General features: G+C 37.9%; 1 protein-coding gene across 2 annotated transcripts in view; it reads left to right on the top strand.

Moving 5' to 3' along the window:
- Nucleotides 1-26,921, top strand: part of LOC150092192 (disintegrin and metalloproteinase domain-containing protein 11-like) — a 1,236,934-nt gene that overhangs the window by 519,911 nt on the left and 690,102 nt on the right. For both annotated transcript variants that reach the window (XM_090415260.1, XM_090415259.1), the window contains exons 20-21: nucleotides 4,388-4,502; nucleotides 13,175-13,283. In XM_090415260.1, coding sequence (XP_090271386.1) covers nucleotides 4,388-4,502; nucleotides 13,175-13,283 — 224 coding nt within the window. The remainder of the gene's footprint in view (nucleotides 1-4,387; nucleotides 4,503-13,174; nucleotides 13,284-26,921) is intronic.

A 26,921-nucleotide genomic window follows, 5' to 3' on the forward strand; every position in this document is an offset into this window, starting at 1 on the left:
GATCAGGACGTGTGTATGTGTGTAAGCTCACATGCACTGAGTTAGCTTTGGGACAATGTCACATGTGACTACAGTCATCACTCGACTTATGTCGGGGTTCCGTTCCATCTGGCAGGACGTAAGTCAATACATTAAATCAATAGAGTTATAGGAGTCTGGGACTTAACAGTAATAAGTATACCCTCATTTTAATTTTTAAACCTTATTATAAAACTGTACTATGCATTTCTTCCACTACAAAACAGGAGAATAATCACCGAAATCTTCCTCCACAATCACATCTTCATTACCTTCCCTATGTGAAGGACCAGGCTGTAGATCTTCTGGTGTAACCTTTGTTTTTTGATGAAACTGTTCAATGTGCTTTTCATATTCCTCTTCTTCTTTTCATCATAAATTTCTTTATAGCAAGCAAATGCATCATGTACTTTTCTTTCTACTAATAAATAGCGTTCAGCACTCGGGTCCACGTCTTCAACCATTTTGAGAACATCGCTAACTGTGGAGAACATTTCTGCAAGACCCTTCACTGTGAATTGTTTAACTACCTTTTCTTGTTTCTTTTTTTCCTCTTCCTTTTCTCATTCTTCCTCTTCTGCAACACGTTCCTCCAATTTGACCAATTCTTCGTCAGTCAACTCTTCGGGGGGCACTGTCTATGAGATGAACTATGTCGTCGTCATTCACCTCGAGATTCAGATTGTTTGCTAGACCCAATTTACAAAGGTCTCATATTTTTCTTTTTCAAAACTCCCAAAATCGTGCACAAAACTTTTTCCGTATGAAACTCTTACATTGAGAGGTCACCCCGTCTCAAGCCACAGCAATATTTTTAATAGCATGATAAATATTGAATACTTTCCAGAATTGCATGAGAGTCTGGTCATTTCCTTCAATAGCAGAAATGGCTTGTGAAAAAGTTCTCCGTAGATAATAAGCCTCAAACACTACAAGATCTCCCTAATCCATTGGTTGGATCAATGAAGTAGTGTTTGGAGGGGGAAACATGACCTTGGTGAAGATCATCGATATAAGACAGATGACCTGGAGCATTAACTAGAATTAATAAAATTTTAAATTATACATTTTCTTTTATACAAGAGCTTTCCATTTCACTCACATATCAGTTGATTAAGGCATCCGCATACAATTTTTGAGTCATCCACGAATTCTTATATCCCCGCTAATGAACTGGAAAGAGTATCCTTCCTGATGTGTTTGAAGGCCTGTGAATTCTCATTGTGCCATATCACAAATGGTTTCAGTTTATACCCAGCCACATTAACCCCTAACAGAATCGTAACACGGTCTTGAGCTTTGAATCCAGGCATGGATTTTAGCTTTTTCTGGATGAATTGTCCGCTCGGGCATTTTTTTCTGAAACAAGGAGGTCTCATCCATATTAAATATTGGCTGTGGCAAATAATTTTGCTCCGTAATAATTTTATCCAATTTTCTACAAACTCCTTGGCAGCCTTCTCATCGAAACTTGCAGATTCACCACATATTTTCACATTATGCATTGCAAAACGCTGCTTGAATCTCATGAACCAACTGGAAGAAGCATTGAATTCGTAGTCATAATCGGGCCCTGCTCTCTCTCCTTCAACATGTTGAAGAGACATAGTTCCTTAGTGGTTATGGTCATAGTGCTAAGAGGTATGCGCTTTTGGCTCAGGTTCCTCTATGCATGATGGGAGTAGCTTTTCCACATCACCGATTGTTGTTGCTTTGTCACTATCGTTGAACTTTCCACTTCGTTTCAAGATCAATTGCTTGCCTCATTTTCTGTGATTCTTCACTAGGTTTTTTAATTGGGTATGTAGGGGCCATGTTGCACAAAATATCATGAAATATTTAACGATAAATACACAAATAACCTATTTTTCAAACGCAAAATCAACAGAGGAACTGTTGAAGCAATGTGCCGACTGCAGAGGGAGGTTGCCATTGAATGTGCTGTTGCCACTGAATTGTTGCTAAATAAAAACCTTTTTACTTTACACTCACTTGCATCTTGTTCTAAAGTCAAAAATGTTATTTATTCCATTATGGAATCATGGACGTATCTTTGAACGGACATAAGTCGAGGGATAACTGTACTATAAATGGGTACACCTAACCTCTGTATGTAATCAGTAAACATCTGCCAATAATGGAGAAAAGTGGCCACATAAGCCAATTTGACCGTGGGCAGATAGGGAAGATGCCAGCATTCTGGAAACAGTTACATTTGTTGTTTGCTCCTGTACTACTGTATCAAGGGTGTACCAGGACCGGATTAACCACGAACACAGCAGAAGGATTCTCACATTGGTTAGTTACACGTGGTTGATTTAAGAGGTGACTGTCAGGTGTCACAACTGGTATCTCAGCAAAGATGTGTAACAGTCACATAACTCACCCACCAGTACAAGAAGAGCTGGGAAGTGCAACTCATTTCCACATGCAACATATGTCAAACCTTCCTCCTTGTTAGTCTTCACAGCTGGAGACCAACAAGGGTACCAATGATGATGGCCAGGCATCACAAATAATGCCTCACAGTGGACCCTTGACAGATTGAAGAAGGTTGTTTGGAGTGATAAGTCCCATTTCCTCCTGCACCATGTTGATTGCTAGGTTAGGATTTGGCATAAACGGAATGAAGCTCAATCCCCTGGTTGCACAGTTGGGGTTTAACAGGCCGGTGGAGGTGGTGTTATCGTCTGGAGAGCTTTTTCTTGGCTACCATTGGCTATCATTCCACACACACTGAATGGTGAATTCTACAGGAACCTGTTAGCTGACCATTTCCATCCATATCTGCATGAGGTCTACCCCAACCATAGTGCCATCTCTCAACAGGACAACGCACCTTGTCATTGAGCACAATTGAGCTTGTCATTGTACAAGCTCAGCTACTTAGTGTTTGGAGGAACATGAGAACAAATTCACCACATTGCATTTTAGTTATTGCCCCACATTACTCCTTTATTTATTTGTTCTTATGGGGTTCCCTTCTGTTCCTTTACTTAGTGAGGAATTAAGTGTGTATTTTATGACTGTAAATCCATGCATGTATTCACAGACAGTTTGCCTGTTTTGAGGACAAAAAATTCCAGTTTCTGGATGAAAAAAATCCTCTACTTCTGTATGAGATCAGCTAACTCACTTTTATATACACGTTTACACAAGAATAATGTTTAATTTGCCAAATATTTCGGTCTGAATATTTGGCAAATTAAACATTATTCTTGTGTAAATAAACGTGTATATATTTCTAATCATTATGTCACAAGTATCGTTAAAAAATCTAACTTACTTTTAGTCAAAAGAGACCAGTTAAAAGTTCCTCACGTCATGGACAAGAATTGAACCCAGGTCTTTCTGACCAAAGGGCTTCATCTATACCAACCGAGCTATGGAGGCTCTGCTTTGGCCACTAAACCCCTCTGACATGTTAGAACACTTTGTTCTAACACGTGCAGGATGATATGTTGGAGCAGGGTGTGAGAACTGCATGTATTTTATGACTGTAGATCCATGTGTGTTCACACCGGTTTGCCTGTTCTGAGGGACAAAAAAAAACTCGTTTCTGGGTGAAAAAACCTTCTACCTTCATATGCGACTGGCTAACTCATCTTTAGTTGAAAGAGACCAGATAAAGGTTCCTCATGTCATGGATGGGAAACCCAAGTATTTCCAACCAAAGGGCTTTGTCTTTAACGACTGAGGTACGGAGGCTCCACTTTAAACTCCCCTGACATGTTAGGATATCTTAGAACAGGGTATGAGAACTACTGATCCTCCTCGAAATGAGTGTGAACTGACAGAGTTGCTGCACTGGACATGGATCAAGCTATGCATGGAGGAGGTTCGACACTTTGTGGAATCTGTTCCTAGGCATCTACAAGTCCTCATTGCAGAGAGAGATGGATCAGTGTGTTATTAGATGGGTGTAGCTCAGTGTATAAGACAATGTGATAGGGAATTGGCAGTGCCTTTAATTAGATTGAGAACCAGAAGTGATTCCTAAAAATTGAATAAGATTGTAATTAGCACTGGTATGAGGACTAGACGTTCCCCATCCCCCCATCTCCTTAGAGTTGCTAAATGAGTGTAATAAGTTTGCTAGAGTTAATTATCATGCCTTTGTTGATGAATGAGTTCAATGCAAAATATGACAAGTATTGTGTTTGGAGAAATGTTTAATGCCCTCATGTGATGTGTGGGCATTAAACATTTCTCCAGACTCCATGGAAATGATTGTACATTAATAACTGTTCAAGCATGGTTTTGCAAAGTACAACTTTTTATGATTGTCTTCAATCATTTCCATGTGTTATTAGATATATTCCTATATATACCAAATAAATACTTTGTTATAACCTTTAATATTTTATAGTGTCCTGGGGACATTTACAAGAAAAATGGAAATTTGTGCAACAATGGAGATGGATCATGTTTTCATGGTGATTGTCCTACTCCTGATAACCAATGTGAATATCTCTGGGGATATGGTAAGGAGTTTGATGAAGTATAGTAAAATCATTCTAGTTATTTAGTATTATATATATTTATATTTGTTTTTCAGATTTTTTTTTTAAATTTCATAAATCATTTAGAAAGGTTAATAGTTAAGTATTGTTTGAGTTTATTATTAGGTGCTACTTATTATCCTCTAGCAATTTGCATTTTAGTTTTCATAATATAATTGAAAGCACTCTCATAAGATTTTCCTAAATTAAACTCTATGAGTTTGGAGAGAGGGATGAAGAGTGTATTTTTTTATTTAGTGTTTTGGTGACTGAGGGGTACTGCCTGAAAGTCATGAGTGCCAAAACAGTGAATCAGTTTAGTACATGGTTTAAAAACTTTGTATTTCATAGAAGACTGACAGTCTTCAACTTCATGGAAGATTGATGAGGAGGAGAATGATGGTGATAAAAGAATGACGAAGGTTTTAAAAAAAATAAAATAAATTTTTTTTTTATTAGTTATAGTCACTAAATATTTGCCTGCTTTACTAAATGCAATTTTCATTTTTAAAAGCCAATCCTTTATCTGAATGGACAGTTAAAAAATAATGTCATATCTCTTTTGAACATACTATTTGGCCTAGCATAATTTTGTTTCAGCTCTAGAAGTTATATAGATGTAGTGAAACAACAGAGTAAATAATTTACACTGTTGTCTCAATTTTTTTTAACCTTAACCTGCAGCTGTTTCAGGTTAAGTTATTGGAAAAGTTGGTTATAGGTAGAATTCAGGAATGGATGAATAGAAATAGGATAATCTCTGGTGGACACTATTGATTATCCACTATAGATCACAATTACGTGAGTCTGAGTAGACAGGAATTGAAATGAAGCTGGTGGCATGGGTAGGATGGAGAGCTGAATGACTCACAAAAGAGTATGTAGTGGAATTAAATCCAGGAGAATGAGAGTGTCTAGTGGTAGCCTAATTAAGTAGTAGTGCCTCAGGACACTACTACGTAATTTGTATATTACTTATATAGAGATATCCTAAACAAATACTAAAATATAAGCCAATTGGAAAGAGAAGGCAGGGTAGACCTCAAAAAAGGATATTGGATGGATAATGAGACCGGAACAGACCAATATGGTCTATACCCGTAATTAGTGTTATGATGATGATGACTTATATAGAGAAGGATTTAGGGGAGTATTCGGTTCTTGTTGATGCAAAACTGGGGAGGGCAGTAGTTAATAAAGGAGATATTGAGATTCTGCAGGATTATGTCGATGATTTCCATAAATTGAGGAATGAAGAGAAAAATCATTATAACTTGGGGGAGAAAAGGGGAAAAAGACATATGAAAGTCAGGTACATTATGTAAAAAGAGATACTGAGTCTGATTATCATACAGAGTGATGCTATCATTATCTATATAAAAGTGGGCATTTTGGAGTGAGAGCAAGACATTTTATGAAAGCAAAATTCAAAGAAATTTGCTTTCACAAAATAAATGAATTCGAGTGTACAAGCCATTGTAAGACTAGTGGGCAGCCAAAATCAGGTAGAGGTAACTAGATGGTTGCATGTAAGTCATTCCATGATTCACACAGAATGTGGATCCAATTCCACTAGTCACAAGCAGCATCCTGTAAATACAGTGAAGGAAGGCCATGGGCTGCAACTGCAGTGAGTGACTAATATCTCTGATTACCTTTTCACCAAAACAAAAGTGCTTCCTCAAATCAGCTATGACTTGACCTCGTGTCAGCCACACAAACATTGGTATCTGCTTCCACTGTGCATAGGTGCACAGTGGAAGCAGGCAACTGGTAGTTTGCATGTCTCTATCCCCATGCCACAAGAGAGAATTCTAATAGCAAGGCTTATACGTTGGTCAGACATAACTGGTGATTAGTTTACGGAATTAACAACGCATATAAAGTATATTAATTAAAGGTAACTTTAATGAATAACTTCATTAAAGTTATTCTGAAGTTATTCATTAAAGTTACCTTTAATTAATATACTTTATATGTTAATATATATAAATATATATAAATTAATATACTTGTTAATTCCGTAAACTAATCACCAGTTGTGACACAAGAGAGAATGTTTGAAATGGGCCAGGCCACACGATAACTGGATCAAGACCATTCTGAGTTGGTTTTTTTACAGATGTGTCCTGATTTGCTTTACAAATTAATATTAGGTGTGCTCCAATCTGGAGAGAACCAGGAATATGTTATCATCTCTCTCTCTGATATCCATGAAAGGAACACTTATGGTAGAGTTATTGTAGTGGGCTGGGGAAATATTTTGTTGGGTGGACACACCAACCCGTATGTGATTCCTAGTGGAACCATGACTGGTGTAACTGATAGAGACAATGTCCTGGACCTATACATTCATCTGTATGCAGGCGCAATATGAAAGACATTTATCCTACAAGACAATAATGATAGTTCTCATTGAACAAAGCTTGTGGACCAATATCTTGAAGATGAGCAATATGATCTAGCCAGCCAGGTTTCCTGATCTTAATCCTATTGTGCATGTCTAGGATGCTCTAGGAAGATGTGTTGCTGCTCTCAACGCTCCCTCTCCTAAACCCTGAGGAACTTAGGAGAGTTCCTAGATGGAGAGATATTTATCCCACAAGACTCTTGGTGGGCAAGAATCTTGTAGAATAAACAGCGGAGCTCTTGGACACCATTATAAACAGTGTGAAGTATTGTTGCTGTGAGTGGTTAACACATTCCTTATTGAGGCACTATGAAAATCTCATTTTGACCATTGTTTTCATGTACCTATTTGTCATTGGATTAAACTATTTATTTACAGCTTTTGTGGCCAGCGAGTCTGTTCAAGTCCTTTTCTAAGCCACAACATCTGCTTGCAGTTTTTTGTTAGGTTTCTAATAACTGTTTGTGGGAGGAAGCAACATAAAAAAAAAAAATAATAATAAAGTTGTGGCTCATGTTTACAGTTTTTCCCAGCTTTGCATTAACTGCAAGTAACTACATGTGTGCATTCAATCCTTTCCTGATATTATTATCATACATGTTGGACAGCTGTAGTCCCAAAAACAGACCCTTGGAGCAACCACTAGTGACTTTCTTTTATGGAATATTGCTCTTCCCCTTACAAGCTCCAATCAATCACACTAATCCCACACATCAATTCCAATTTAAGTACATTTGCAAAATCTAAATATACCACACTGTGCATGCATATCCCTTCTCCAATGCATTGGTAACATTTTTTATAATAAGTAACTAGATTGCTAAAACACTATCTTTCTTTGCAAACCCATGCTCTGTATCAAAGAGTATGCTGCTGTTGTCCACCCAATTCTGGATTTTGGTCCTCATTAACCTCTACAACATGTTAACCACAACTCCAGACACAGACCAGTTTGTAATTCACAACTTCAGTCATATCAGTGCTCCCTTATGAAGCAGAATAATTTTATTTCCACTCCTTTGAAACTTGGCCCATTGTGAGACTCATGTTAAACATTAAGATAATTGTAAACTCCCTAGAACATTCCCACAAAACATGCTATTTATCATTAAGTCCTACTACTATTAATGGCCAATTTACTCGGTTCCTCATGTACATTCTGTTCACTCACAATCAGTCCTTTCTACTCTATTCTGAATAATGTAGCATTCATGAGGATAAGATACCTTTATGAACAACTCATTGATTTAAATCCCCAATAATATCTTCTACAGTGGTTACCATTTCTACCATTTTCTCCAACCAATTTCGTGTTTCACTATCATTCTTTGTTCTACTGGCCTTTGCAGTATCAAACTGGTAATCCCATTCACTTGACCCAGGTTTTTGCTTTTTTTTTTTTTTTAAAAGTTTTTTTTTAAACATGTGAAGGGTTATTTCTATTTTTCAATAATTTTATATATTTTTTGCATTTTGTTTGTTTTTTGGATGGTCTGGAAACCCCACTCTAAAGATCAGCTATCATAGTTCTTCAAGCCATTTCATGCCTTCAATAAATTGGATGGTGTATTACACTTGGTGCTGAAATTCATCTCCCACTTAAAGATAATAAATTAAAGATACCAAGAAATTATATACTTGGTTTAATCTTTTATCCAAGTGTAAGCAAAGAAAGTTTGTGCCTGAAGTATTTTCGGGACTGGGGCAACTCATGATAAAGGTGGTATGACTTCATATCACTTTCTTGGTATTTTTAATTTATTGTCTAACCAAGTGAGACTATATAATAACTTCCAACAACCTTTTTCTAATCCAGAGTAATTTAATAATAAGGTGTGACACCTTTTGACAACTGGTATAGGAAAATATGACTTCTGCATTACTTCAACCTTGGTATCACCTCTGGGTCTGGCTCCCACTGAAGAGACAAGAGACCTCAATAAAGGTCGAAACCAGTCTGGGTAGTGACCCTTCCCATAATGCATAGCATTATACATGTCTACAAGGAGATGTACTTTGCATTATGGGATACTAAGGCAAGTGATGTGAAGTCATACCACCTTTACCATGAGTTCCCCCAGTCCTGAAAATACTTCAGGCACAAACTTTGTTTGCTTACACTTGGATAAAGGATTAAACCAAGTATATAATTTCTTGGTATCTTAGCATATGAGAATGGAACCTCCTGCAATGAGTCTCTTGACTCTGTGGAGGCCTGATGATAGTAATAATAATAATACTTGCATTCTAATGCATTCTTCCAAAATAAGCAGAAGAGTGCACTGGAATAAAATTTTTATTGAATAGTAGGTGAAGCACAGATTTTTTTAATTGATTCTTTGCAAAATATGGTCACTGCAGCAAATACAAACTTGAAAGACTTTTTGTTGTCAGCAGAAAATCATCAGCATTAAAATTCTGATTGAAATAAATATAGTTGTGTTAAACTTCCCAAGATTTGGAAACATTAATTTTAGACCTCCCAAAACAGCCAAGGCTAGCCACAAGCAATCATAGAAGGTGCCCCTCATAGGACTTCAGGCTTCTAGTCTAACCACTTTCACTTATTGTTCTGTGTGTTGTTACAATGTTATAATTTTTATTTTGTATTCCAGACAATGTCTCTGTAATAGACAAAATACTGGAATAACTAAACCATGGTTAATTATTTCTGTTTGTGTATTCATTCCATTAAACCTCAGTAAAAGATTAAACCAGCACCTGAGCCTTAATAATACCCATAAAAAAATAACTATCGTGTTTCTTTAGTTTTAATGCAAATACATCAGAAATACTGTGCTCAGGTTGTAGCATGAGGTACTGATAATGATGTCACATACTGTAAAATGTTAAACTGTGAGAAGAGATTAAAGGAATAATGACTACAAACTCTGATGTAACATAGTGTAGTGATGTTGTTGTTGAGTATATTGATAGCAAATATGTAAAAGATTTACACATTTGTTATAAATTTTACACTTTTAGAATAGAGTGAATTGCCACTAGTAATGTGGAGTGAATTCAATGAACTATTTAAGGAAAGGGATATGGCTGTTGTGCAGAGTCATGTGGGACTCCTATCATGAGCTCTTACATTCCCATTACATTTTCCATATTGGTTCTGTGTGGGTTATTGATATTGTTGTTATTATTATTATTATTATTATTATGATGATGATGATGATGATTCAGGCCTCCATGGAGTCAAAAGACTCATCATGGGAGGTCCTTCCTAGAAAACACAAAGTCTATCATACCACTCCTTGAACTCATTGACTATTCATGCTCTCACCACTCTATCAGGCAATACATTCCACGGCTCAACCGGCCTCCAGGCAAAGAAACCACTCTTCACTCTCTTGCTCACAGCTTCCTTTCATAACTTCCAGGGATGGCCCCTTGTCCTCGCTCCTTCTCCCTGTTCGACCAAGTGAAAGAATTCCCCAGTGTCAACTCTGTAACTACCTTTCAACAGGTTAAAAGTCTCAATCATATATCAATCAATCACCTCTCCTTCTTCTGTCTACCAAACTCTGCAGTCCACATTCCCTCAGCTGATCCTCATAAATAACATTAAACAGTCCTGAAACCATCTTTGTTATCTGCCTCTGAACCCTATCCACAGTTAATTTATCCCCTTCAAATCATAGGGACCAAATTTGAGAACAATAGTCCAAGTGTTGTCTGATCAGGGCTTTAAAGAATAGAATGACAACTCTTTTATCTTTGCAGGTCAGCATCCTTCTCAGTATTGTAGCAATTCTCTGGGTTACCTTCACCACCATTGCAATATGCTCCCTGAATTTCAGGTTTCTATCAGTCATCCCCCAGATCTCTTATCTACCCTACTTCCACCAGTACAGCTCCTCCAACAGAGTATGCTGCCTTCCATCGATGTATCCCAAACTTCAAGACTTTACATTTTCCTGCATTAAATTGACACCCCCATTCATTTGCTCATCTCAGTTTATTCAAATCCTCTTCCAGAGCTGCCACATCTGCACTATTACTAATAACACTTCCTAGCTTAACATCATCTGCAAACAACTGATATCCCCCTGCAATCCACTGACAATATCATCGATATAAAGGTTAAACAATACAGGTCCAAGTACTGAGCACTGTGGGACCCCCACTTGCAACCTTCTGCTTCATTGATATTACCCCACCATACTCAACTCTCTGATACCTATCAGATAACCAATCCTGAATCCAGTTGACTAACTCAACATCTAAACCCATGTGCTGCAACTTAAATCTCAGCTTATCATGTGGTGCCCTGTCGAATGCCTTTGTAAAATCCAAACAAATGACAGAATATGCCTTTCCTTCATCAACTGCTCTTATCACTTTATTATGAAAGGCGATCATACTACTAAAGCAAGAGTGCCCCTTAACAAATCCATGTTGACTCTCACATATGACATTACCCTCATCTGGCCAATGCTGTATATTGTCCATCGTTAATTTCTCCAAGATCTTAACAACTACTGATGAAACACAAACTTGTATATAATCGACATTTCCAGTTTGCTACTGCCCTTCTTCCTGCCTTTCCTTGTGTAACTTTTCCAGTAGCAAGACTTTCATTGAAAAGCCAGGTCAACGAAGCTGTCTGTTCTTTAGCACATATCTCAAAACTTGTGATGAAGTTCCATCCGGTCCCACATCTTTATTGACATCCAGAGTACTTAGTATTTGAAGCATGCTCTCCTCTTGCACCTCTAAACCTATACAGGTCCAAGTACTGAGCACTGTGGGACCCCCACTTGCAACCTTCTGCTTCATTGATATTACCCCACCATACTCAACTCTCTGATACCTATCAGATAACCAATCCTGAATCCAGTTGACTAACTCGACATTCTAAACCCATGTGCTGCAACTTAAATCTCAGCTTATCATGTGGTGCCCTGTCAAATGCACCATCTGACAGGGCTGCTCTATCCCTCTAGTATCAAAATCTATTTCTCCAGGATGAAGTAATCCAATAAAGTGTTCATTGAACAACTCCACTATGTTCTTTGCATCAGCTATTCATCTGCCTGCCATCAGTCACTCTATTCCCATGTTTATCCCACAATGTCATTCTTCCACAATCATTTCTCCTCCTACTGGCCACATAGCTAAAAAATTCCCTAGAATTTTCTTTGGCTCTTAGGGCCAATCTCTTCTCATATTCCAGTTTTGCCTTCCTTACCATACTAGTTGCTCTCCTGGCCTGATTATTATTATTATTTTGTGAGGTCTCCAAGGAGTCATCAAAGTAGGGCACCTACTCCACAAGTCCTCATCTCCATCACTTATTTCACCAAGTACATCAACTACTACCATCATCATCTATACCAATGCCATTTATACTGCCTGCCACCACTAGTATTTTTGTCTGTAAATCGCATGTGTTCTGTAGGCCAATTTGTCTATATATGGGATGAAAAACTGCTACCTTCATATGAGATTGGCTCACTCACCTTCACTTGGAAAAAAAAAAACGATAAACAGTTTATTTCAACTAGTTCTTGAGTTAGTCGATCTTTGGCATGGGAAAGTGGTTTTTTTCTCCCAGAAGCTGAGATTTTTCCAACCCATAAACTCTAGAAAATTGACCATAGAACCCACACTATTTCAGTCATTAACATATCATGTTGGGATTAGGTACCAATAGATGGGCAGCACTTGTTACCCCTCTCTTCATTGGTTACTGCTTACAATTAGTGATAGTATTGATCCAGCTATATGTGATTGGCCACCAGTGGAGATTGAACTGCCCACTCAGTCTCCAAAAAAGCTAGATAGGGTTAAAAGGCATTGCCTACTCCCCATAAGGGAATAAAAGACATTAACTTTTTTTTATATTTATTTATTTATTATTTTTATTAAGAGTGACATAAATGTAAATGGCAAGAGTCAGATGTGCCTGGATATGTCAAGGGTGACCACACAAGTTTCTCCAAAGATGGGTAAGATTGAGCAGGATCTGCAATGAAAAGAGTGGCAGAATCTATATCAGACCTCAACATTCATAGTCTTTTGGAACTATCTCCCTTTCAAAGTTCAAAATTATTACAAACCTGAAAGTAAATGTGAGTACATGCATATGTGTAATGAAGCTAAAAATATCTATTATTGATATAGGTCTTTTCATTTATTGTTTATTAATTCTAATGATTATCATTCTGAGAAATTTTAATTTTGAATATTTTTAGTTTTGCTCATTAGGATATCTTTTAATTTGCTGAACTAGGTGCTGTATCTTCAGATTTAGAATGTTTCCACAGGTTTAATACTCAGGGTAGTCTCAATGGAAATTGTGGTGCCGATGGTAAAGGTGGATATACAAAATGTTCAGAAGAGTAAGTGATTTATATTGATGGCAAGAATGACTGGAATTTATTATTATCATTATTATTATCACTTGACCTCTATGGTATCAAAACAATCATAGTAATAGGTCCTTGCTAATAAATACATTGCTCATAATATCTTGCTTTAAATTTTGAAACTCATTTATTATTTCCAAAATTCACCACAGTCTCTGACAACTCATTTCACTTGTGCACCATTCTCTAATCAAAAACCCACTTCTTTCTTCCTTGCACTTGCATTCATACACACTCACATATATATCCTCATGATACATTTTCTAAGAGCACACAAGACCTTCAGGTAAGTGTTCCATCACTGTTCTGTATTAATCTGATATATAAACTCCTTACCAACTTGTTTCAATTATGCTAATCCTCCTCCTTCCATCTACTAGGATTCACTAATATATATTCCCTCATCCAAACACTCCGGTTACCTGAGTCCTTCTGCTCTTCCCCATTCACTCTTCTTTAAACACTCTCATTTCAAAATCTTATCTTCTCAAAAATCAGGTGATGACCAATTTACACATAGTTATAATTACTATTACTATTATTACGGGCAACTCCAGGGAGTCATTGGACTCATTGAGGGAGGCCCCAAATCATATTCATCACAACTATTTGACATTCATACAGTATCTATCATACCTCGCCTTAAACTCATTCAGTGTCACAGCATCCACCACAGACTCAGGGAGCGCATTCCACTCATTCACTACTCTAAAAGTAAAGAACCCAGCTCTAACACCTTTACTAACCACACTTTTGCCCAGTTTCCATGGATGTCCCCTAGTCCTCCCACAACCAGCCCTGTTCTCAAAAATATCTTCTGAATTAATTTTATAGAAACCCTTCAGTAATTTGAATGTCTCAATCATATCTCCCCTCCTCCGCCTATCAACCAATTTTTGCAACCCACAAATCCTCAACCTGTTCTCATACGGTTCATTCCACAGACCTGCTATCATCTTGGTCACTCGCCTCTGGATCCTCTCCACCTCCTCCCCATCAAGAAGAAACCTAGGTGACCAAATCTGAGATAATGATAACTAATATTTAAGGAATTGACAGCGTATACCAGAAATATAGATTAAATAAACTTTAATATATACTTTCCGATATTTCGGCGAACGTCACGTTGCCATCTTCTTGGGAACTTACTACAAAGACACGTGCACACAAGTACTAATAACAGCAAATGAGACTGAAGCTAGGAAGCTAGCGTTTTCCTAAAGTCCTGATGGTTCCCCCTGGTGGGCTATATTGGTAGTTCTTGGCCTTTGTGCTGAAGTTCTTCTGATAAAAGTTTCCCAAATTTGGGGCAGTCTCATGCATCCAAATTTGTTGAGGTTTGGCATGTTCCTAAGGGCCAAGGCTGATTCCATGAATAGTCTTTCATACTTGAACTTGCTGCAGTGTATTACTGTGGCTTTCTTCCATCTTATTCTGTGGCGAGTATCCAGAGCATGGTCTGCAAGCCCAGAGTGGCTGTACTGGTGAAATCGGATGTAATCCTTGTGTTCTGAGATTCTGATATTTGCTGTCCTGCCTGTTTGGCCAAAGTAGGACAGTTTACAGCTGCAAGGGACCTGGTATACATCAGGTAGGTCTAGGGGAAGTGGTTGGTCTTTGGTGGAGCGGATAAGGAATGCCAGTTTTCTATGTGGTCTGTAACAAGTGGTCAAGTCATGTTTTTTTAAGATTTTATTGATTTTTTCCGAGGTGCCTCGGATGTAGGGAATGGTGATGGATTTAGAGTAATCTTTTTTGTGAAGGAAATTACCGGCCGAGGAATTAATGATCCAAATTGAACGCGGGATTCGCCAACTTCCAAACCACATCGCCAACGATATTAGATTGGATGTAGCCTGTGTTCTCAATAAAGCAAAACCTCCAAAATCCAACATATCCATTAGTGAATACAAGGCACTACAAGAATTGAAGAGAAACAAAAAAATAGTGATCACCAAAGCGGATAAGGGGAACGCCACTGTGGTACTCAATCTTAAAAACTACACAGGTAAGCTCAAGGCTTTATTATTAGATCGTTCCACTTACCTCCCCATTGATTACAATCCCACCAACTCACAAATTAGAAAACTCCATAGGCTCCTTAAGAAGGTCACTTCTTGGCCTGTGGAGATTACCAACAGACTAAAACCCTATAACTCTAGACCCCCCCCCGCATATATGGGCTCCCAAAAAATGCCATTACATCCCATAGTGGATGGCATTGATTCCCCCACTTACAAACTAGCCAAGCATTTAGCCAAAGCGCTCTCACACTATACTGGCAATACACCATCACACATAAAAAACTCAGCCCACTTCAAAGCCAGTATAGAAAACCTTACACTCCAACATAATGACATAATGGTCAGTTTTGATGTCTCCTCCCTATTCACGAATGTCCCCCTCAAAGAAACCTTAGAGCTAATCCAAGCTAAATTTCCTCCCGATATCTCAGCCCTATTTCAGTTTACAATGAACTCAGGCTATTTCGTTTGGCAGGAAAAATTCTACAAACAGATAGAGGGGACAGCCATGGGTTCACCACTTTCCCCACCCTTGGTCAACTTCTTCATGGAGACGTTTGAAGAGAAAGCCTTAAACTCAGCCCCACAAAAACCTACCATATGGCTTCGCTACGTTGATGATGTTTTCGTTATTTGTCCACATGGCCAGGATTCACTCCTCTCCTTCCTAACACACTTGAACAACCAACACCCTAGAATCAAATTCACCCTGGAAAAAGAGGAAAACAATAACCTCCCCTTCCTAGACACACTAGTCACCTGCAAACCTAATGGAACCTTGGTTTTCTCAGTTTATAGAAAACCCACCCATACAGGCAGATACATTCACCAACAATTCCCCCCCCCCCTCACAACAATATGGAGTTATTAAAACATTATTCAACAGGGCAAAAATAATCTGTTCTGATGATCAAGCCCTAACCACTGAACAAAATCACATCCGTGACACTTTCTCAGCCAACGGCTACCCCCTCCAAAAAATACTTAACCCAGTTATCCACAACCCACCACCCCCTCCCCTTCACAAAAAAGATTACTCTAAATCCATCACCATTCCCTACACCCGAGGCACCTCGGAAAAAATCAATAAAATCTTAAAAAAACATGACTTGACCACTTGTTACAGACCACATAGAAAACTGGCATCCCTTATCTGCTCCACCAAAGACCAACCACTTCCCCTAGACCTACCTGGTGTATACCAGGTCCCTTGCAGCTGTAAACTGTCCTACTTTGGCCAAACAGGCAGGACAGCAAATATCAGAATCTCAGAACACAAGGATTACATCCGATTTCACCAGTACAGCCACTCTGGGCTTGCAGACCACGCTCTGGATACTCGCCACAGAATAAGATGGAAGAAAGCCACAGTAATACACTGCAGCAAGTTCAAGTATGAAAGACTATTCATGGAATCAGCCTTGGCCCTTAAGAACATGCCAAACCTCAACAAATTTGGATGCATGAGACTGCCCCAAATTTGGGAAACTTTTATCAGAAGAACTTCAGCACAAAGGCCAAGAACTACCAGTATAGCCCGCCAGGGGGCACCATCAGGACTTTAGGAAAACGCTAGCTTCCTAGCTTCAGTCTCATTTGCTGTTATTAGTACTTGTGTGCACGTGTCTTTGTAGTAAGTTCCCAAGAAGATGGCAACGTGACGTTCGCCGAAATATCGGAAAGTATATATTAAAGTTTATTTAATCTATATTTCTAGTATACGCTGTCAATTCCTTAAATATTAGTTATCATGTTTAACCAGCGTATAAGCCTCTCAACAAGAATTACACATAGTTGTTCAGATGAATGCTTTGTATAAAGGAAATGTAAATCTGTATTCCTACATAATTCCTGGTCATTGCAATTTTTGCAACATGGCTCCTAAGATTCAGGTTGTTTTCCATTATTGCCACCAGCCACTATCCATTCCACTTCTTTCAAGATATGCCCACCAAATGAATATATAACATCCCATTGTTACCTCCCGCATTTCAAAAGCTTACACTTTGCAACAATGAATTGTAGGCCCTACTCATGTTTCCTCTTCAAATCTTTGAGAACCACATCATTAGTTTTGATCCTCATAACTCTTCCCAACATTCCATCTGCAAACTATGTATTCCCATTTAAGCCTCTCCCAATATATTGAATACAATATATTCAACATATAGGTTAAATATAAACAAAGACAGAACAAAAATAATGTATAATAAACATATGACGAAAAAGCCAGTACAAATAGAACACCAGGAAATTGATATAGTAACCTCCTGTGTTTACCTAGGACAAAAGATTACAGTAGAGGGTGACTGTAAAGAAATTATATGTAAATTTTAACTTGGATAGCCTTTGGAAAATTCTGCGAAACACTCAAAGGAAACATCCCGATTCTACATTAAAAGAAAACTATTTGACAGTTGTACTTCCAGTCATTACATACGGAAGTGAAATGTGGACTTTGACTAAAAAATTGACCAACAAATTGAGGATTACCCAGAGTAAAATGGAAAGATCATTATTCAGTATTATTCTAGACAGAAAGTGCAATACTTGGGTCAAAGCTCAGACTAGAGTGAGAGACATTATCACAGCCATTAAAAGATCCAAATGCTGATGGGCAGGTCATATTGCAAGAAGTAACACTCAAAATGGATAAAGTTGATATCAGAATGGTATCCTAGAGATGGAAGGAGAGCTACAGAAAGACCAAAGAGATGGTTTGAGGATGAGATTAAAGAGATGGCTGGAACCCAGTGGCATAGAAAGGCTAAAGATTGGAATGAATGGAGGACTTTGGCAGAGACCTTCATTCAGTAGCAGACAGAAAATGACTGATGATGGTGATAAGTTAAACAATAGTGGCCCCTAAAATCCCTGTGGCTGCCACTAGTGACTTTTCTCTTCTGAACTGCTGACCCCATACATAATTTTTAGATATCTCTCAGAAAACTGCTTCCTATCGAAATCACCAATCTCTTAGTGAGTTGGATAGGAAAGTGGACTGACAGTTACCTCTAGTATTGCCTTGCATCAACCCATCACAGCAGTAGTTATATTAGCCTGTAGTAAACTAGGCATTCTTTCCCATCCAAGACTATTACTTTTCACCCATCCAGCTGGTAACTCAGTCCAAATCTTAAATCCATCTGACATTATAATTCACATTTTTGGGATCATGTACCTGAATTCTTCCCAATCCTTTCCTCACTAACTCCTTGCATCCACTATCTCATAGACTGGTTTGACTCTTCTGGAGGAAAGTACTTCCAGGAACACTGTTCCAGAAAATTTATTATTATTATTATTATTATTATTATTATTATTATGGGTATCTCCATGGAGTCAGTAGACTCATCGCGGGAGACCCAAACTAGCAAAACAATATCTGTCATATCTCTTCTTGAATTCATTTACAGACGAAGAGCTCACAACTAAGTCAGGCAATGAATTCCACTCATTCACCACCCTCCAGGCAAAAAACCTTGTTCTGACACCTTTGTTAACCACACTCTTCTTTAATTTCCAGAGATGACCTCTTGTTCTTCCATCACTTTCACACAGCTGAAACATTTCCCCTGCATCAATCCTATAAAAACCTTTTAGTAATTTGAATGTTTCTATCATATCCCCTCTTCTTCGCCTATCAACCAATCTCTGCAATCCACAAGCTCTCAATCTATCAATGTAGGGAGCATTTTTTATATCACTCACCAACTTGGTCACTCTTCTCTGAACCCTCTCCACAGCCTCCTCATCTCCAAGGAATCCGGGTGACCAGACCTGAGCACAGTAATCCAAATGTGGAAGTATCAATGCTTTATAAAGGGGAATAATAACCTCTTTATCTCTGGATGTCAGTGTGTTCCTCAACAACCAAGTAATCCTATGTGCAATCTTGGACACCTTAGCAATGTGTCCTCTGAACTTCATCTCCCTATCTACCAATACCCCTAAGTCCCTAGCCTCATCAATCTCTTGGAGTACCTTTCCATCGATGTAGTACACAGCTGGTAATCTTTTAATCCCAAAATGCATGACTTTACACTTTTCCACATTGAACTGACATCCATTTTCTTTTGCCCATTTTACCAGCTTATTTAAATCCTCCTGCAAACTTTCAACATCAGCTTGATTTTTTATTGCACTACACAACTTTGCATCATCAGCAAACAACTGAATATCTCCCTTTAAGCCGTTTCCTATATCATTTATATACAAATTAAACAACATTGGCCCAAGCACAGAGCCCTGAGGCACACCACTGGTCACCTGCCTCATTCTGGACTCGGCTCCTCCATACACCACCTTATGGTATCTCTCCCTGAGCCATTCTCCTATCCATATCACCAATTTAATATCCATTCCCATCTGCTCCAATTTGCATAACAGTGTTCTATGGGGTATCCTGTCCAAAGCCTTAGCAAAATCCAGAAGTACCACTGTGTAGCCAGTTCCTTTGTCCAACTCAGATGTTATTCTATTATGAATAGTTAATAGATTGCTAAGGCAGGATCTACCTTTAACAAAACCATGTTGGCCTCTATAGAGTATCATATCCTGATCCACCCATTCTTGAATTTTGTCTTTAACCAACTTTTCCAATACTTTTACCACTACTCCTGAGATGGTGATTGGTCTGTAATTCAATACCGCAGTTTTAGAGCCACCCTTATGCAAAGGAACCACTTTGCCTAACTTCCACTCCCTAGGGACCATACCAGAGTTCAAACTTAAGTTAAATATCCAGGTGAGAGGGGTTGACGACAATTCATTTGCACATTCACGCAACACCCGAGCTGATATTCCATCTAAGCCTACCGCAGTGTTTGCATTTAAGTTTTGCAATATATTTAATACCTCTGATTCTTTAGCTTCAATTCTCACATTAGGTATTGCTGTAGGTATAGAGATATCCTCACTTGGGTGATAGACTTTTGAAAAGTGATCACTCAGTAACTCGACTATTACATCTGATTTTGTCACCTCAATACCATCAGCACCCACTAAGGTTATCCTTCCGAAGTCATTCTTCCTCTTACTTGACACATAGCGGAAGAACTCTTTGGGATTACCCTTGATCTCTTTGGCTAAGGTCTTCTCATAATCTGATTTAGCTTTTCTTACTATGCTGGTAACTTTCCTAGCTTGAGCCTTGTACTGCTCATGGGTGTCCTGATCGCCTTTCTCCTTGTAAATTCTCCATAACATTTTCTTTTTTTGCAGTTCAAGCTTGATACTACTGCTCATCCATCTAATGCCTGCCTTGTTTGACCTCCTAACCATGGGGACACAATCTGATATTGCTTTCCTCAGATACCCGCTGATTTTATCCCAAGCACTGCTAACATCTTTCCCTTGCAATATGTTCTGCCATGGGATGGCTGCAAGCTCACTCCGAAGCTTGTTATAATTGCCTAACCTGTAGTTCCGTACATACCCCTTCTTAATAGAAAAATCCACAGATTTTGCAACCTCCCAAGTCAATACCATATGATCGCTTTCACCAACTGGAGGTAACGAGGACACCTTACTTATGCATATAACCTCTGAACCAATAACCAGGTCCAACACTCTCACACCACATGCCCCTTCAGTTACGTGCTGTTTCAAGTAATTATCTCGTAGAAGATGTATGAATTCCATTTCCTTTTTGCTACGTGATATTTCCTCCTTCCAATTGATATCACCGTAATTAAAATCCCCCATAATAATCACCAAGCCTTCACTCATTGCACTAAGTTGCTGATGCATGAATTCAATATCTCCCCCCGTACTCCCTGGCCTATAGCAGCATCCAACTGTATATTTGGTTGCGTTGGTCGCTATTTCGCACCAGACTACCTCAAATGAACTCTTATTCACATGTCTATCATCATGATATACTACTTTCTTTGGCTGCAACACATCAGCTATCATCAACAGTACTCCTCCCCCTGTTCTATCTTCTCTATCCTCCCTGAAAATAGTGTACCCATCACATTCAATTCCAGTGACCACATCTTCTGCTGACAGCCAAGTTTCACTAATGCCTACAACTTTTGGTGAGATTTCACTGACTAATGCCAAAAATTCTTCTCTCTTATTTCGAATGCTTCTAGCATTGGTATACAAAAATTGCAGATTCCCTCTAGATCTTGTACGGGCTTTAGAACTGATATATAAGTCATTAACTACCGTAGTCCTATGCCGATTTTTATCCCCTCTCTTCTGCAATTTATTCAGCCTATAAGGATCAATAAATACACAATCAGTGCTAAAGTTTCTCTCTCTTACACTCAACCTTTTCAATATTAGTTTCCCTGCCCAATAACTTCAACCTGTTCAGAAAACAATAACTTCTTCAATCGCTTATGTCCTTCCATGTTAAGATGCAGTCCATCTCTAGCATACAACTGCCTTTTTCCTTCAAACACACTCCAAACATCAACAAACTCCAGACCTCTTTTTCTGCACATTCTTGCAATCATATCATTCATTATCATTGCTCGTCTACTTAACTTGTAATTGTCAAAACGAGGCAGCACACACACTATTCTCCCATTGACACTTTTCCTCTTCACAATATCTAATAATGTTCTTAAATCTTTTCCTACCCGATTTATACTACCTCTCAGGTCATTCGTACCCACCATAACTATCATCTTCTCTGCTTCATGCCCTCTCTTTATTGCTAAAGCCACTCTTTCTATTGTCCCATCAGCCAAGCACTCCTCATGCATACCACTCTCCATACCCTTAATCATAGAATCACCATATATTTTACTACTCTTAACTTCATTCAAGTCCACACTCATGGACTCATTCTCTACACTATTCAGCATGACTCTCCCAGCTTCATTACTCAACTCTCTATTACTTACCCCCCCACTCTCACTACATCTCATTTCTTCTAGGCCACTTGTGGTTTTATTATATTGACTCACAATCACTCCCATACTATTTATTACTGAATCATTCACCAAAGACTCACCCATATGTAATCCTGTTCTAGTTACTTCAGCTAAAGTAATCTCTATAGTCCTAATTTCTCTGTTTAACACATTAAACTCCGCTTTAACTTCCAGTATCTCCTTACCGATCACTTCCACTTCCTCATGAAGAAGATGAAGGTCATTTTTCATTTTCATAAACTCCCGCCGAAGTTCTTCCGCTACGGTCCCGATGTCAGCTTCCATTCCTAAACGCTCCAGCCTATCCCGACACTTCTCACATACGTCGACATTTTCGTTCTTTTCATTTTGCCAGACCGACCACAGATCCTTCACATTTTTCGGTGCATACATATAGCAGTTTCCGCAACGCATCCATTGCGAAAAATCCAACGCTGAGCCAGCCTTTCTTGTAGTAGTAGAAGTCCGCTGACGTACGTTTCTTGTTGGACGCCATCTTTACACGTTGATATAGTGAAACAAACGGCAGTGAAAACACAATATATACAACACAGTTCTAAACAATAATACCACTGAAGGACACTTGTTTCTAACCGATACACAATTGCAGCACAATTTGTGACAAAAAGCCACACTATATTTAACTTTAAAAACACGTTTTCTAGACTAGCTAAACTCGACCGCCACATTTACCAAGGACACTAGCGCCACATCCATTTACATTGGTTATTCCTCCACTTTTTGCCATGTTAAAACATTAGGAGAAGCTGCCCAACTCCCTTTACAGTTGTTCTGCAAATACACAAAATCTGCTTCTCTCTTCCTCTTTTATTCAATTTTCCTCTGCTCTTTTTCTCACAGAGGGTTGCCTAACAACTACAGCAGAGTGGGTTCCTTCTTTCCCAAATCACACATTATATTCTTCTTTCTCTCATATTTGGGATTGATATAATAATAAAAAAAAAAGAGATCAGCTGAAATAGCACATAACATTCTTCCCCCTTATTTCCTGTACTCTTGACATTTCAAATTGAACTTGATAACTCATGTTTGGATTTAGATGCTCATTATTCTGTTCCTTAACAACAGACTTTCTGAATGAATCATATCAAACTTCTTAAGATGCAATCTTTCTCTCTCTCTCACACACACACACACACACAGACTCCAGGAAATTATTGAACCAGATTAATTAAACCAGAAAATTTCACTCTTTTATTCCCTCCCAAAGTTATTAATTCTTGAATGACTCAAATAATTTTAAATAAAACATTGCATACCGAAAGTTCCAGACTTCCTCCCCCGCTCCAAATTGTGTCCTTCCAAATTATGAAGACATCGTCTACATACCTCCACCACACTAAAGGGTTTTTGTCTAATTTTGAGAGGATGTCTATTTCTAGCTTTTCCATGAACAGATCTGCACAGAGCAACGAAAGGGGACTGTCTAGAAACAGACATCCTCTCAAAATTAGACAAAAAAAATTTAGTGTGGTGGAGATATGTAGACAATGTCTTCATAATTTGGAGGGACACAAAAACAGCTCTTTTAGACTTTTTAACCAAAATTAATTGTTTTTATCAAAAAATACAATTCACTTTGGAACTGGAAAAAGATAATCAATTACCATTTTTGGATACCCTAATCAAGAAACTTGCAGATGGACATATCAAACTAACAGTCTACCGCAAACCAACACACACTGGGTGCTACCTTCATTTCAAGTCAATTCACCATATTTCCCAGAATCTCAGAAATAATACATATGCTCAAAAATAGAGCTACAAACATTATCTCAGAAGAAAAAGAATTCTATGATGAAATTACTCGTATATCAGAGACATTAATAAAAAAATGGCTATCCAAAGAATCTAATCAACAAAATTCTTCATAGAACCCCCCCCCCCCCAACAACAACAACCAACCATCACTCAATACAATTCATCCTTAGTTATTCCTTATGCAGGTCCAGTATCCAAGAAGATTGCCAAAAGACATGAATCCTTTTTTCAAACACGCTGGAGTGTGTGCTTGTGGTCTAAACCATATAGGACAGACGTCGAGAAGCCTTGAAATCTGAAAAAAAGAACATATAGGAGATGTTAATAACAACAGAACAGACAACTCAGGTCTAGCCCATCGTTTCGTGATTACTAACCATAGCATTGATTGGGATAGCAGCTCCATGCCTTACCTAGAAGAAGATTTCCATTGCAGAAATTTCAAATAAGCTATTGTAGTCCTCCATTCTGGAGAAAATCTTAACAGAAACCAGGGATAATAGCTGACATATGGAAAACCTTAATAAGATCACTTAGTCTGCCAGAATTTAATTTCGCTCAAAACTATAGATGGACATAACATTAAAACATGCTCTCATAACAGTGACTAACACAACATGCTCCATGCCTGTAATGTTATGCGTTCTGTTTTAATGTTTAATTTATATGATAGTGTTACTCCATTTTCTCTGTACTAGCCACTTTGAGTTTTTTCTCCTAAAGAAGCTGGACATCCCGTTGGCAAAACTTGTTGGTATTAGATGTTTATAAATCATGGTCAATTAAAGATCAATATTACAATTTAATTATATGTTTGAATGACCAAATATAACTTAAACAATGTTTTCATTTTCTTAATGTTGCTGGATAATTTCAGACAATATTTAAATTACATTCTAAGTTTAAGAATTATTCAATTACTGGAAGAACTGGAACTTCCTCTACATACATTTCTTTTCTGTAATGTGAAGCCAAATATAATCCAGGTATTTACAGCCAGTTTTGACTGTGTTTTTATTTTCTTAATATTAGTGGATCATTTCAGAGAATATTCTTTCTGTAATGTGAAGTCAAATATAATCTTGGTAGTTACATCCAGCTTTGACTACGTTTATAGCTAGCTGATATCAAAATTTGTTTTTTTATGAAGTTCATTTTCATAAATCGGTTTTACATTACATGTAAAATTTATACCATAAAGTCTTCCTATGCATGTAATGTTTATACCTATACCTAATAAGCTGTGCTTATTATTATTTTGTTCCTTTATTCATTTATTATCATGTTTATTCACATCCAATCAAATTTCTCTAGTGGAATAAAGAAAGGTTTGCTCATGATTGGTTTGAAGTTCATTCTCATTAATGTTGATTAACATTATGTACAGCTGAGTACTTATTATTATTTTGTTTCTGTTTCATTTATTATCATACTCAGTCACATCTAATCAAATTCCATCATTGGTATAAAGAAAGGTGTGCTTATCATTGGTTTGCTTTGATATGCAACCAAACGTTTTTATGTATCACAGAAATACAAAACTAAAATAATTTCTTTAGTAAGTTCCTTTATCCTTAATCGCCAAAATGAAGCCTATTGGCTCTTTATTTTAAATAATTTATGGGTGCACCTTTTTTTGACAACTCGTATAGCAGAGTATATAAGTTCTTTTCGCTATACCCTTAATATTACTTTGGTCTAGCTACTCAGGGGAGGTCACTACCCAGACCGGTGGGTCACTACCCACCGGTCTGGGTAGTGACCTCCCACCATAATGTACAACATCATACATCTCCTAGGAGATGGGTTTTACATTATGGGAAATACTAAGAATAGCAATCAGAACTTTCCCCACCTTTGCTACAAATTGCCCTAGTTTGTACTATGTACTTTGGACTACATGCTTTAGCTTACGCTAGTAGTCGCCGATACTTTTATAGTCACTATATTTGGCATGAAACTCTTTGATTCTGATCTCTGAGTCTCTTATTAAGGGGATATTAAATAATGTGGGATTTAATATCCCCTTAATTTAAATAATTCTTTAGTAAGGATTATTAAGTTTGGCTAAAATCATCTGTAGTTTTCCATTTGAGGTCTTCCGTTATATTACATGTAAAATTTATACCATAATGTCTTCCTATGCATGTAATGTTTATACCTAATTGATAGTAGGGATACCTGTTGCATTGTCCTTCAGGTGAACTTGAGTCTCCTGCATAGAGGTGAGGTCTTTCAGGGTTTTTTTTTGTTGGCAGAGTGGTGAACTGTAGGTGTGATGATGAAGACAAATAATCTACGGATTGTTGGTTTAAATCCACATCGCTGGGAGTGTAGTAGACTTCATACAAATAACAGATGAAAAGGTATTATTGTTAGAGAGGGAGAGAGAGAGAGAGAGAGATGGATACGAATGAGAAAGTGAGCAAAAGTGACCAAATTAGGAATGGATAGCATTGAAGATCTGGAGGTGGTTGTAATGAGAGAGAGATCATGCTTATGTGAAATCTTTTACAGGACAAAACATGAGATTGAGTCACTGAAAACAACAAGTGGTAAAGCAAAGAAGAGAAAGAAAAAGATGAATGGAAGAGAGAGAGGAAATTATGCCAAGGCAAGAGAGAAGGAATAAGATAGTGTTGCTTGGTGATTCCAGGATGAGGAATTCTTGATGAGTGTTTGATGAAATCATGTTTTCCAGCTACAAAGATGAAGGCTCTTAATGATGTTGTTACAATACATTGAGGGGCAAGTGAAAGAGCTGATTGTTTTGACAGGTATGAATGATTTTAAAAGTGATGAATAGGAGAGATGATGTGAAACAGTTCAAGTAAAGACCATTAATGTCTTTCCACAGTACAATGAGAGTGACCTGAAAAGTCAAGTAATAATTGCAAACATGATGGATAGGTGGG

Source organism: Typopeltis vanoorti, unplaced genomic scaffold (assembly GCF_054136105.1).
Source record: "Typopeltis vanoorti isolate ZY-2024b unplaced genomic scaffold, IOZ_Tvanoo_1.0 HiC_scaffold_24, whole genome shotgun sequence".
In the NCBI taxonomy this organism is placed as follows: domain Eukaryota; kingdom Metazoa; phylum Arthropoda; class Arachnida; order Uropygi; family Thelyphonidae; genus Typopeltis; species Typopeltis vanoorti.